The sequence below is a fragment of the Cydia fagiglandana genome, chromosome 22, assembly GCF_963556715.1.
Source record: "Cydia fagiglandana chromosome 22, ilCydFagi1.1, whole genome shotgun sequence".
NCBI classification, from domain to species: Eukaryota; Metazoa; Arthropoda; class Insecta; order Lepidoptera; family Tortricidae; genus Cydia; species Cydia fagiglandana.
Window position 1 is genome coordinate 1,363,917 of NC_085953.1, and position 12,221 is coordinate 1,376,137.

The window sequence follows — 12,221 nt, forward strand, 5'->3', positions numbered from 1 at the left end:
AACCATCATAACTCACCCCGCGGGATGGGCAGCGCGGAGGGCGGGCTGGCTGCCGGCTGCTTCACCACGCCCTGCTGCTCTCGGTATTCGTGCCATCTGTATGTGCTGCGGTACTGCTAGTGTAGCTGACACAACCATCATAACTCACCCCGCGGGATGGGCAGCGTGGAGGGCGGGCTGGCTGCCGGCTACTTCACCACGCCCTGCTGCTCTCGGTACTGGTGCAATCTGTATGTGCTGCGGTACTGCTAGTGTAGCTGACACAACCATCATAACTCACCCCGCGGGATGGGCAGCGCGGAGGGCGGGCTGGCTGCCGGCTGCTTCACCACGCCCTGCTGCTCTCGGTACTGGTGCCATCTGTATGTGCTGCGGTACTCCGAGTGTAGCTGGAACAATGGAAAACTAATTTTATTGTGGGGTTCTTAAATACCCCAAAAAGTCTGCCAAGTGGAAGACCAGCCTCCACTTGGCTGACGACGGTCGAGAAAGACCTCAAAGAAGCTCAAATCGACACCAACGCCGCACGGAATCGTGCTCAGTGGAGAATGCGGTGGAGGGCGGCCCCAAGTAGGTACATGGGACTACCGGTCTTGGGGAATTAAGAAGAGGAGGGGTTCTTAAATAATTTATAGGAATACGCTACAGGCTACCATACAAAAGGTTCTGAATCAGTATTGGAGTCATGCTCAATATTCACGTCCCTCAAAAAGTTAAAGCCAAAGCGATCTAATAAGGGTGAACTGATATAGAAAGGTTGAGGGCATAGTGATATTTGCATGTATTTAGGTATTAAGTATATGTTGTACATATTGTACCCGATTGCGTGACTAATTGATCTTACAAGATAATTTTGAGTATCATTGATATGCAATAAAGATTATGAGTATGAGTATGAATCTTTCTAGCTGTATTTAAAGTTATTTATTATTTTTTTACTTTTTATATAGGTATAGTAACAGCACCAGTCATGGGACATTTAAGAGGAAATTTGGAGTATTTATGATATTTCCCTTAGACATGTAAATGGTCTACCGCTTAGCGTGTTAAAAGATGAAAGTCCTATCCGTCTTTCATGTTTTAGGCGTGTTGTATCAAAGATACTGCAATTAGTTTCCACATATTTAACAAATTAAAACTATGCTTTTTTTCTCCAGTCATGGACACCAAAGTTCCAGTAATGGGCCCCCGGTAATGGACGTGGATCCAGTAATGGGCCCCCTATAATGGACATTGCTCTATGAGTATAAAATATTGAAATGGGGAATAAATTACGGCAAAATAAAACAATTTTTGGTATAAGCTTTTATCGCTGAATGTATTTTTCTTTCCACAGCCAATTATTATTGTATTAGATCCATCGAGACAATTCTAATATACCCTAACACAATTAGTTAGGGTTTAATGCGATAAAGTTCCCATGGCCACCTCCTGTCTCCATCATCAGATCAGGTCCATGTTATCATAATATTGCATTATCATCCGATTTGCATACTTAATTACGTACTTACACAAAATTTCAACTGAATCGGAAATCGAAAAGTGGCTCAAATTCAGCTACCAAGATTGGACCCACACTAACTAACAGGGCAAGTTAAATAAAAGTTTGGAAAAACAATATTAATTTATCCGAAGTCCGAGAATACCTCCTGATTGACATATTTGTACATAATTCTGTTTTTAGTTTTAAGATATAGGTATTTTGTATTAATATGTATGCTAGTTTTAAGGTATTTATCTATGGGCCAATAGTTGCCTGAAAATAAATGTTTTCATTCATTCATTCATATTTCTTAACTACATTTTATTTCTGTATTGTTTAAACATGAAATTATGGCATAGCAAGCATCATTCTGACATTTGTCCCATCATAGGAGGTACGCAGTTTTACAGCTCCTATAATGGGATTGGGCCAAATACCACTATTTTTTTACATCTGTGGAGTCACAACATAGTGTGTTATATACCTTATCTCATGGTAAATGCAATTAACAAAACACATACTAGTTTTCATCAAGTATTAATTAATTAAAATTTAATAAATTAACTCACCTCTCTTAGCGAAGTTGTTAAGAATTCGTAGTGGTATTTTTTTTCAGTGACACGACTACTTTTAGGTTGACGCCAATTTCTTAAAAAACAACCAAATTTAATAAAACTTCAAACTGAAACAGCTCTAGGACTCTTATTTATGATAATATACAGCCAGTGTTTATAAACTACTTTTAGATACTTATTTTAGAGGAATTATGTTTTTTTGTCCCATTACTGGTTCCACGTCCATTACTGGGTCCACTACTATAATAAAATAAAATAAAAAGCCTTTATTGATTCTCTAAGAGATTACAGTATGTCATATAAGTATCTTTTTTTTTTAATCTTTAAGGTTTATTTGTAGAGACCCCTTTTTGGGTGAAGGCCTCCTCCAGTTTTCGCCAAGCTTTTCTATCCTTGGCCTTCTGTGGCCAGTCCTTGCCAGCTGTAGCCATTATTTCGTCGGTCCACCTTTCTTTGGGCTTTCCGTGTTTCCTGGTCCCGGTGGGACCACGCCATAGCGTGGTTATTTTTGCCCATCTTTCATTGCTTGAGCGTGCTACGTGGCCACACCATTTCCATTTAAGTTTTTGTGCGTATGGTAGAGCGTCTATGATGCCAGTTTTCTGTCGTATGTCCGTGTTTCTCTTATATAGTTACTTGACCTCTAACTTTTACTGCTATGTATTCTGTAAAATCTATCATACATTAAATTTAACCCAGTTTTTATAAACAATATACTGTTTAATACACAGTCTGGTCTATTAGCATAAAACAAGCGAAACCTATCTATTGTCTGAGAACTTTCTCGACTCGTTCAACCATACATCCAATTAGTTATTACAGGTTTTTTACTAACTGTATGATGTTCTAGTTTTTGCTCCTTAGCATAGGAATAGTGCAAAAAGACTTGTGATTGATTAGAATTTAATCTAATCTCAGACTTATTCAACTTTATCGAGATCAGATATTCTGCTGTAAGTTAATTATTTAATGATAATGTAAGTGTAGCCATAGAGAATAAAATACATAGAGTGCTCACCCCATACATCAGTTCTAAAACTGCTATTATTTTCGTAGTCGACAATTGAGTAGCGGAATTATCAGTACTGCTACTTGACATTAGATGTTCCGACGACCGAAACAATTTTCATGTAGATAGATAAATTATTTAGATATAAAGGATTGCAATAAATCCAAATTTATACAGCAATTAAGGGTTATATTCAAATATCGTCAAGTGGACAAAAACTAGCGCAATGACCCTATACGCAGCATAAAAAAATCAATCTCTATTAAAGACAACGTGCTAGTGTTGTGATGTAACATAATACTTACTTATACGTACGCGTACAAATATCGAGCGTAATTCGATAGCTCGTCGATATGGGCGTCGGCGATAAAATATCCGAGCTAGTGGTGGAAAGTGGCTTATCGATGTTTTCAATTTTGTTGGCTTGATCGAGCGGAAAACTTGTGATCCCGACAAGATGCAACTTTCTAGTTAAACTTTAATATTCACACCTTTTGAAAGTGTTCTTGATGGAATAAATTTTAAAGAAATATGAATTTTAATTTTAATGTTATTGTGATGTTAATGTATCTCATGTAAGCCTCAAACGACATATAACTAAGGCATAAATATGGAAAAAAATATTTACCTTTAAAATAATTGGTTATATTTGTATTTATTAAGCAAATAAACGATTTAGATTTTAGGTTACTTTTTATTGTAAGTTTGATATTAATTGTTTATGGCTTGAAATAAATACTAATCCATTGGTACGTGCGTAATAATACTTAATGATTAAAATCAATTCGTATTTAGGTACGTGCAATGATAACACAAACCTTATACCCAAATTAAAAAAAAAAAGTGGGTACAATTAAATATCCTATCCTATCAAACAAACTTGAAATTTCTTATGACAAAATATTTATAGAGAAAACTTTTTGCTTTATCTAGACACTTCCGATCAGATAATATTTTTTCTCGATCACAATTAATAATCAATTTATCACAAAGTAAGATGACGCTGATCTTCAAGCAAAAACCGGGAAAGCAAGTTTGCATGTCGTTCCGCCTCGTTGGTGCTAGTCAAGCCGTCTACAAATTCCACACTACAAAATACAACTACATAGTATTGAGTTCTTCTCGGAAGTTGCTCAATTTTTTTTCTTTGTTGTAGTTACAATGTGTCAATATAAAATACCATATATGCGCATATACTTACATCACTCTTTAGCGATAACACCGCCCGTTGTCTGCCTCTGTCTTTACATACATAGTACATACCTCACTGGCTCAGTGACCCAAAGAGGATCTTTGCCTCTGACAACAAGAGAGCGCCATTCTGCCCTATTCTGCACCACTTCACACCTCAGTCTTTAATCAATTGTTTTTCCTCAAGCTGTATTTTATACTGAGATATGCAATCAAGAGTATTATATCTATCTATATGTATAAATTCTTCTCGATTTCGTGTGAAAAGCCTTACAAAGTTCTACGGCTTTAGAAATGTATCATCTACTTATAAATTACCGATATCCATAAAAAATATTACTTAAATTAAGTAATTAAATACATTTTAAGCAATTAAAGAGTGTTTTTACTCAAGCAACAAACTACTTTGTCGATTTTAAACATGTGGGTAGGTAAATAGGTACATGTTATGTTTCTGAAACCTATCGAAAAATATGTCGATGGCGTCAGTGCTAGGAGTGCCTATCGCATGACCTAATAATAAATAGTGTCAATGTCCATGTTTCTCATCGAGTAACTGTGAAACATCCATACACGGAAACATATTGGACATAACTTTCGATTTCCGATACGCAAGCAATAATTTATAGCAATGGCCGGCACATGCTGTATGTTTATTTACGTTGCTTGATTACATATTAGAATAAGGGCGTATGTGTCATAAAAACCCCCAAAACGATACGCCTCTTCGACTAGAGTAAGTGTTACATAGAATGCTAAAATCGTAAATGCAGTAAGTGTGTATGTAATGAATGTGCACTTGTTACGTTATGACTTCGAGTTGAAATGAGTCTAGTTTTATGGGCAGTTTGCTTTGTGTCAGCAAACGTTAGATATTCGTTTGAACTAGATAGATCTGATTGAATCCGGTGAATTTACAAACTGTAGGGAAGGCCAATTCAGACAGGTAATTAGGAACTCAATTAGAAATTTATAATTACTGACCATAATTATTATACCCTAGGCAAGTAAATATAAATCCTGAGTTCAAGCCTCGGTTACGCCTTGTAGATCTGCTCTTAGAAAAAAATACATTGCCAAGAATAGGGTAGTTATAAATCAGATAGGTACCTATTAGTAAGTAAATCACACACCACACTGGTACCTTTTACAAAATAAAAACGTAAGTAAACGTCTTCTTTGAAAAGCAGATGTTAATTAGCAGTTCTTAAGATCGAGCGAAATATAAAGATAAACTATTTACATGTCAATAAAAGAATAAAAAAATCGAAATCTATAGTGGAATGGTGAATATATTAATCTAAATATATATTTTTTCATTTAAAATTAAACAAGTAACTTTTCAACTATTAAGTGCGAAATGGACCCGGCTATGACAGCGTTCATCGATGTCGATATATTTAAATGTCGTAAACGCCATTGGCAAAGATGGCGGATACGCCTTGTCGTCGTAAAGGTATCGACATCGGTATTGCCCATCACTAACGGGTCGTTACAGCGGGCCGGAGGATGATTGAGCCATTTATATGTTAAAAGTGTTTGGTTTTCATATAGAGTTTGGGTTTGATATATAGTTGAATTAATTGTATGGGAGCGTGTTATTCTGGTGTATTTAAGCTAATGGGCGCTTCAGGAATTTGAGGATATGTCATATGAGAGGTATGGCATATCCTCAAATTCAATCAGTGTTTTCAAGCAATTTTGAAGCTTAACGTTACATACAAAATGGCGGGGCGTGTCGCGGTCTAGCAAACTTATCCTTAACAATCTGGAAATTCATTTAGAAAAGATTTATTAGGTATAGTTTGTAAGCTTTTATTTTATATGTTATTAAGTCTATTTTAAGAATAAACTTGAGAGCGGCGAGGGATGGTTTTGAAAACAAATATTGTACCTTTCCGGCGTTTGTATTTGAGGAATCGTTTCTTAATGGTTTAAGTCATTAAGGGATGTCTTCAAGGTTTCAAGTTGTGTACAGACTCATATACACTACGTACAGTTCGGTTTTCGTATTCGAAATGTACGTAAATAAAATAAATAGGGTCAGATCAGGCTAAATCTGTATGGCATTGTCATCATTAATGTCAAATTTCTATGAAAATACTTAGAGAATATAACCAAACGGAGTGGTCATTAACAGGCGTTCCCCTCTGTCGAAAATAGGCGGCCAATGGTCAATCACATGTCAACCACATGTATGGACTGACGTTTATCTGACATGACGTACCTATACATTTGATGTGCCCCTCCCCCGCAAAAAACGGCAGACTATTTTGTACTGAAAATTATTGACATGGCGTCTCCGTTGGTTATATCCTCTAAGTGAAAATATGACATTCCCCCACGATACTCAAGTCGGTGCAAAGCTTGGTTGGACTCTAATGGCTCCTCTACACGATGGGCCAACGCCGGCCACTCCAAGGGACGCAGCCATGCGGTAGAATGAGATAGCAGTATCACTTGCTCCCTCGAACGCATAAATGCGTCCCTTGGAGTGGCCGGCGTTGGCCCATCGTGTAGAGGAGCCATAATAGGGAGCGTCTCATTCCTTAGTTTCCTTACTTACGATGCCACGATAAACTTAGGAACTTTATAGGTATAGAAGTGATAATGCAATTCGCAATATGCGTAACGAGGCAGCCATCTTGATGACGTCATTAGGTAGAGAAAAGGTTTCAAGTAACACTCTCTCCGCAGATTTTTGGTCCCAGTACCATGCCCAACAAAATATTAAAATTTAAACTTATTAAGAAAATTTATTAAGATTTAAACTGCACAAATGCACATAAGCAGGTGTGACTTACTCCGCGATCTCATCCGTTCGACCCCAATTTTGGGGTTTGCCATAAGCCGCGCGTGGCGCTGTCGCCACCTAGCGGCCATATCTGTGCTGATCGTGACAGACGCGTTTTGTTAGAGAGTGAGTCTTCTGTACCTAGTACTATTATTTATTCTGTGACATAAGGTAAACGTACTTACCTACCGGTGCTCGACGCGGTCCCAGTACATGTCATCTTTTGAAACTTAAGTCATTGTCAATAGAGGTGACAGCAAGGTTCATGTTAGTGTCCATTAGTACAGTCAACTGTAATAAGTTTTTGACAAAAATTTATTTATTAGGTTTCGTTGTTTTATCACAGAGTTCCTATGGCCACCTCCGGTCTCCATCATCAGATCAGCTCCATGACACCATAATATTGCATTGTCACCCGACTTACGTATGTATGCAAAATTTCAGCTCAATCGGAAACCGGGAAGTGGATCAAATTTAACTTGCAAGATTTGATTACAGACAGACAACGGTCAGGTGAAACTAAATAAAAGCTTGTAAAATATGGCTGCACAAATCATCTCAAAAATATGTCCCATAGCTGTTATGTCAGCGAATTAAGAACTGTGGTACGTAGAGTTAGGCCGTAAAAAGTCTGCAGCGATTTTGATAGCCCACGCTGTGCAAGTGTCATTTTAAACGTCAAATTTCTATGAAATTATGATATATAAATAACACTTACACTGCGTGGGCTATCAAATCCGCTGGAGACTTATTGGTGCGACTATATTTTTGAATAAGTTCGCTGCACCTATATTTTCGCAGTTGACTGTACGTTTAACTTACTTACTCGTTACGTATTCCACGTTATGTTATTATTTCCGGAATTTAAGCAGACTCAGTCAAACTCAAAATATACTTTACAGTACATATGGTCCTATTTTCCCGAACTAGTGCGTAAAATAGCACTTTTCGTGCGATGTTAAAAGTTTAAAGGGCCCTGATTCCCTTCGGTCGTGTTTTAATTTATCGCCACTCGTTTCGAATTTCCTCTTTTTCGCACTTGTATCGTAAATAACTATTAATGTAGGCCTAGCAACAAGCTCTTATGAATCGTAATTAAACTTAATCTAATTATCAGAGCAATTTATTGAAGTTAATATTATTCCATAGTAATATTGGATTATTATACAGATCAAATTTAACACTAAGAAATTCACAAAAGGATCGTCCAACATAAAAAAAAATTGTATAAAAAAATACTAGTCTAGAATTTCTAGAATAAAATCTAAATGTCAAAAAAAAGTAATATGGTCAGTAATATGGTTTGGAAGTTTATTATAAAATCTTACACAATTACCCATGAATGATTTTTAGTGTTCCGTACAAAACTTTGTTCACGGAACACTTATGGGATCACTTCGGTCTTGCAAATCAGTTAAATGCGATATGCGTTTTAATTTTATGGAGCAGTTTTAGCAGGCAGGGTACTGGTAGACATGTATGTGCAATTGTGTATAATAATTATTAACAACACATGTTAGCAACAGAATGCACAAGCATATGCGCACGTAGAGGTATTAATTAATCAACATGTGTCTAGTTCTAATTAGTATGGAGATGGACTACTGCACGCTTGGTTGGCTGTGGACGCGATAGTTAATTATGAGAAAATGGTCATTATGCTTTAAGTGGACGTTTGTTTTACTGTTAAGTTGGTCGAATGATAAAGGATGACTCACGCTAGGTCGGACCGGGGCAGGGCCGGAGCTTCCGTATTTACAGAATATTTTTAGGGTTCCGTACCTCAACAGGAAAAAATGGAACCCTTATAGGATCACTTGTTCGTCTGTCTGCCTCTCCGACCATCCCCCCCCCCTTTATTTATGAAACAGCAGGGCCAAAAATTTTCAAAAAAATACACGAAATAGTACTTTACCTATAGATGACAGAAAAACCTATAAGAAATGTGCAGTCAAGCGTGGGTCGGACTTATGTACCCCTTGGAACGCGAGTACGACCCGCACTTGACCGGTTTTTCTTATTTTTGGGAGTTTCCTAGTCCCTAGACCATGACCACTTTACTGTTGAGCATAGGCCTCTCTTCGTGTACGCCAGTTATCCCGGTTACAGTATTTATTTACGTTAATGTATGCTTGTTGAGTGGACACGTAATTTTGCTCTTACATTGGGAATGAACTAGAGGTAGCTTCGTAAGAACTATTATAATATATAATCTGTGGTAGCACTAGCTCCGTTTCTTCCCGCCTTTAATCAGTGTAATTGCTGCTATTCGTCAGAATTACTAATGTGGAGGTCGGGTGAGGTTACTGGCACGACAGTCAGACAGTGTTATATGCCTACGTTTTAGCCAAGCCACAGAATAAATAATAGTACTAGGTACAGAAGACTCACTCTTTAAGAAAACGCGTCTGTTGCGGTCAGGACAGATATGGTTGCTAGGTGGCGACAGCGCCACGCGCGGCTTATGGCTAACCACCAAAATTGGCGTGGAACTGATGTACTTTTAGCTATTACCTGTAGCAAAGCGACGAAATCGCGGAGTGAGCCACGCCTGTCCAAGCCACGAGAATGTCGCTTATGTAACGCTTTCGCCTTGTATGTCAGCTACCTTTATCAAATCCGTAAAGCTCTAGAGTATCCTGACAATTTCTTAGCCAAGTCATTAAATATTACTAGACCTAATATAGCTTACTCGGCATTTTCAGAAGTATTAGAAGAATGGCGTTACGTAAGCGACATTCTCATGGAATGCCCCGTTAGCCTAGTTCAGGGGTCAGCAAGCCACGTCTCCCTAGCATGATGTAAGCATTTGGAGGTACAAATTGTCTTTTAAAGTCACTAGACCACGGAAAATTTCTGATTTCTACTGATTTTCGTCTTAATGTTTGCGACCCCTAGAGTTTGTTAATGAATACCATGTATAATATATACTTAATACTGTTTCTACAGTTCATAACAGTATTATGAAACTTAAATAATGTAGTTATAGTAACACGACAAGTGTCGCTCAGACATTTCTAGTGAAAAAACCGGTGCAGCATCGTTTCTTAACTGTTACAAACTCGTTACCATTCCATGCGAATTCTCGGGTAATTACGAGACCAATGCACTGCCATTATGTCCGCCTTTTTAATTCAAGAAAAAGCAAAAATGGAGGGTACGGGCGGGAAAAGAATGAATGAATGAAATTAAAAAAAATTACTATGGTTCACTTATTTGTCAGAGATGACATTTAAAATAAGGTTGGCACCACTGTATTTCATTCAATATTTTTAAGTGGTCATTACACGAAGTATCGTAAAATCGCCAAAAAGATACGACGGCGTGTATGCACAAAATTTTTGGGGAATAGACTAAAGACTTGTCTTGACAACTATAAGGTAGGGTTTTAAAGGTGTGTGCACGACCCTTTAAATGACAAATAAAAGTACGGGAGTAGAAAAAAATATAGCATAAAGTAGGCATTAAAGAATAACAATTATTTTTAATTATAGGATCTTGACGTCTTTCGGAAAGATTGGCCTAATATTGCCATAGAACGAGACGCGTGGAAGAAAGAGAGGGAGGCCTTTGCCCAGCAGTGGGACACAACAGGCTAACAAATAAATTATATAGGATTTGTACATGTGACATTAGGCGCGATTCGGGAAATGAATTAGAGATTAACTAGATACGATATAGTAAAGATATGTGCCGTCCCAAGGGTAAAGGTACCTTATATGGCGGTTGGCGCTTACGCTATTATATATTAACGCCGCTCCAATATTATTGCGGCGCTATGCGACGAAAGCGCCAGCCGCCATAAGGTACCTTTTGCCGTGGAACATCACATATCTTTACTATTACATATCTAGTGAATCTCTAATTCATTTCCCGAATCGCGGCGCCAGCCGCCATAAGGTACCTTTTGCCGTGGAACATCACATATCTTTACTATTACATATTTAGTGAATCTCTAATTCATTTCCCGAATCGAGCCGATTATCATGTAACGGCTTGTATCGGTATCCGACTGCCAACGTATAATGTATTTTCGTTAATAACTTAATAGTAGTTTATGTGACTGCTACATAATGAAAAGCATTAAAATACGAGTGTGGGTTAATGAATCGAATGAAACCAGTTTCATAAAAGGATCACACGAGTAATATACAGAGTGAATGAGAAAGATTGACCGAGTGAATGATACAAGAAACCATTCGGTCATAATTGGTTGAGTCCAGTAACAAGACTTATTGTATTCTTGTACTTTTTGATTCATCGTTGTAGCTATATAAACTTTACTATTACGACACCAAGAGGCCAATTCAGATAGTACTTTCTTGTTATGAGACGGTTATGGATAAGATATATCAGTTGTCAAACATAACCGTTTCATTGACAAGATACCTATGTAACAATATCAAAATGTCGGATAAATAAAGTATACGACACGCAAATAAAGTATAAGTACAGTCACCATCAGATATATCAGAGCGGCCATGTTGCTCACAAATATCTGAACACGCCTCTATTGTCAGGGCGTTAGAGTGCGTGTTCAGATATTTTTGAGCACCTCGGCCGCTCCAATATATCTGATGGCGACTGTAGGAACGAAGGCAACTTTAAATTTAGTACAAGTTGTGGGACAGAAACCTCATATAACAAGTATTAGGTTACCAAGCTCTCAAATGCCAGGTTATTGGGGTTCAGAGGATACGATGTGGAAATTGCCCCCGCACTAGTGATGGAACGGCGTCGATATCGATATTATGGTTTATTTAAGAATGTTCCAAGAAGTTTAAAAAGAAAAGTTATGTTATGTCATGGGTTTTAAAAACAAAACAAAAATTACCTTTTCTCGAATGGATATAAGCCTAATTTCTACCTAGACGTAATTTTGGACTATTAAGCTACATCTGCCAAAATTGCAGACATGACTCCTTATTGATTTCCTTTGCATATTTCATAATCATAATCATTTAATTGCACATTAAAATGCTGCTTTATATATTTCAAAATATTTGCTTTTGCTGTTATATATTTCAAAATGACCCACAATTTGATTTATTTACCCATAACATCAAACAAAACCCCTATTTAAAGTTAATTACAGTTTCTTATTTATAAATGTCTGTCAAATCTAACATAATGTTGATAATCGTTAGTCCTTAGCTGTCATTTAGACAC

The 12,221-nt window shown here is 37.3% G+C and overlaps 1 protein-coding gene across 6 annotated transcripts in view; it reads right to left on the reverse strand.

Annotated features, from left to right (window-relative positions):
- LOC134675568 (serine/arginine repetitive matrix protein 1) overlaps nucleotides 1-12,221 on the reverse strand; it is a 91,368-nt gene that overhangs the window by 36,562 nt on the left and 42,585 nt on the right. For all 6 annotated transcript variants that reach the window (XM_063533857.1, XM_063533852.1, XM_063533849.1 and 3 more), the window contains one exon: nucleotides 281-389. In XM_063533857.1, the coding sequence (XP_063389927.1) occupies nucleotides 281-389 (109 nt within the window). The remainder of the gene's footprint in view (nucleotides 1-280; nucleotides 390-12,221) is intronic.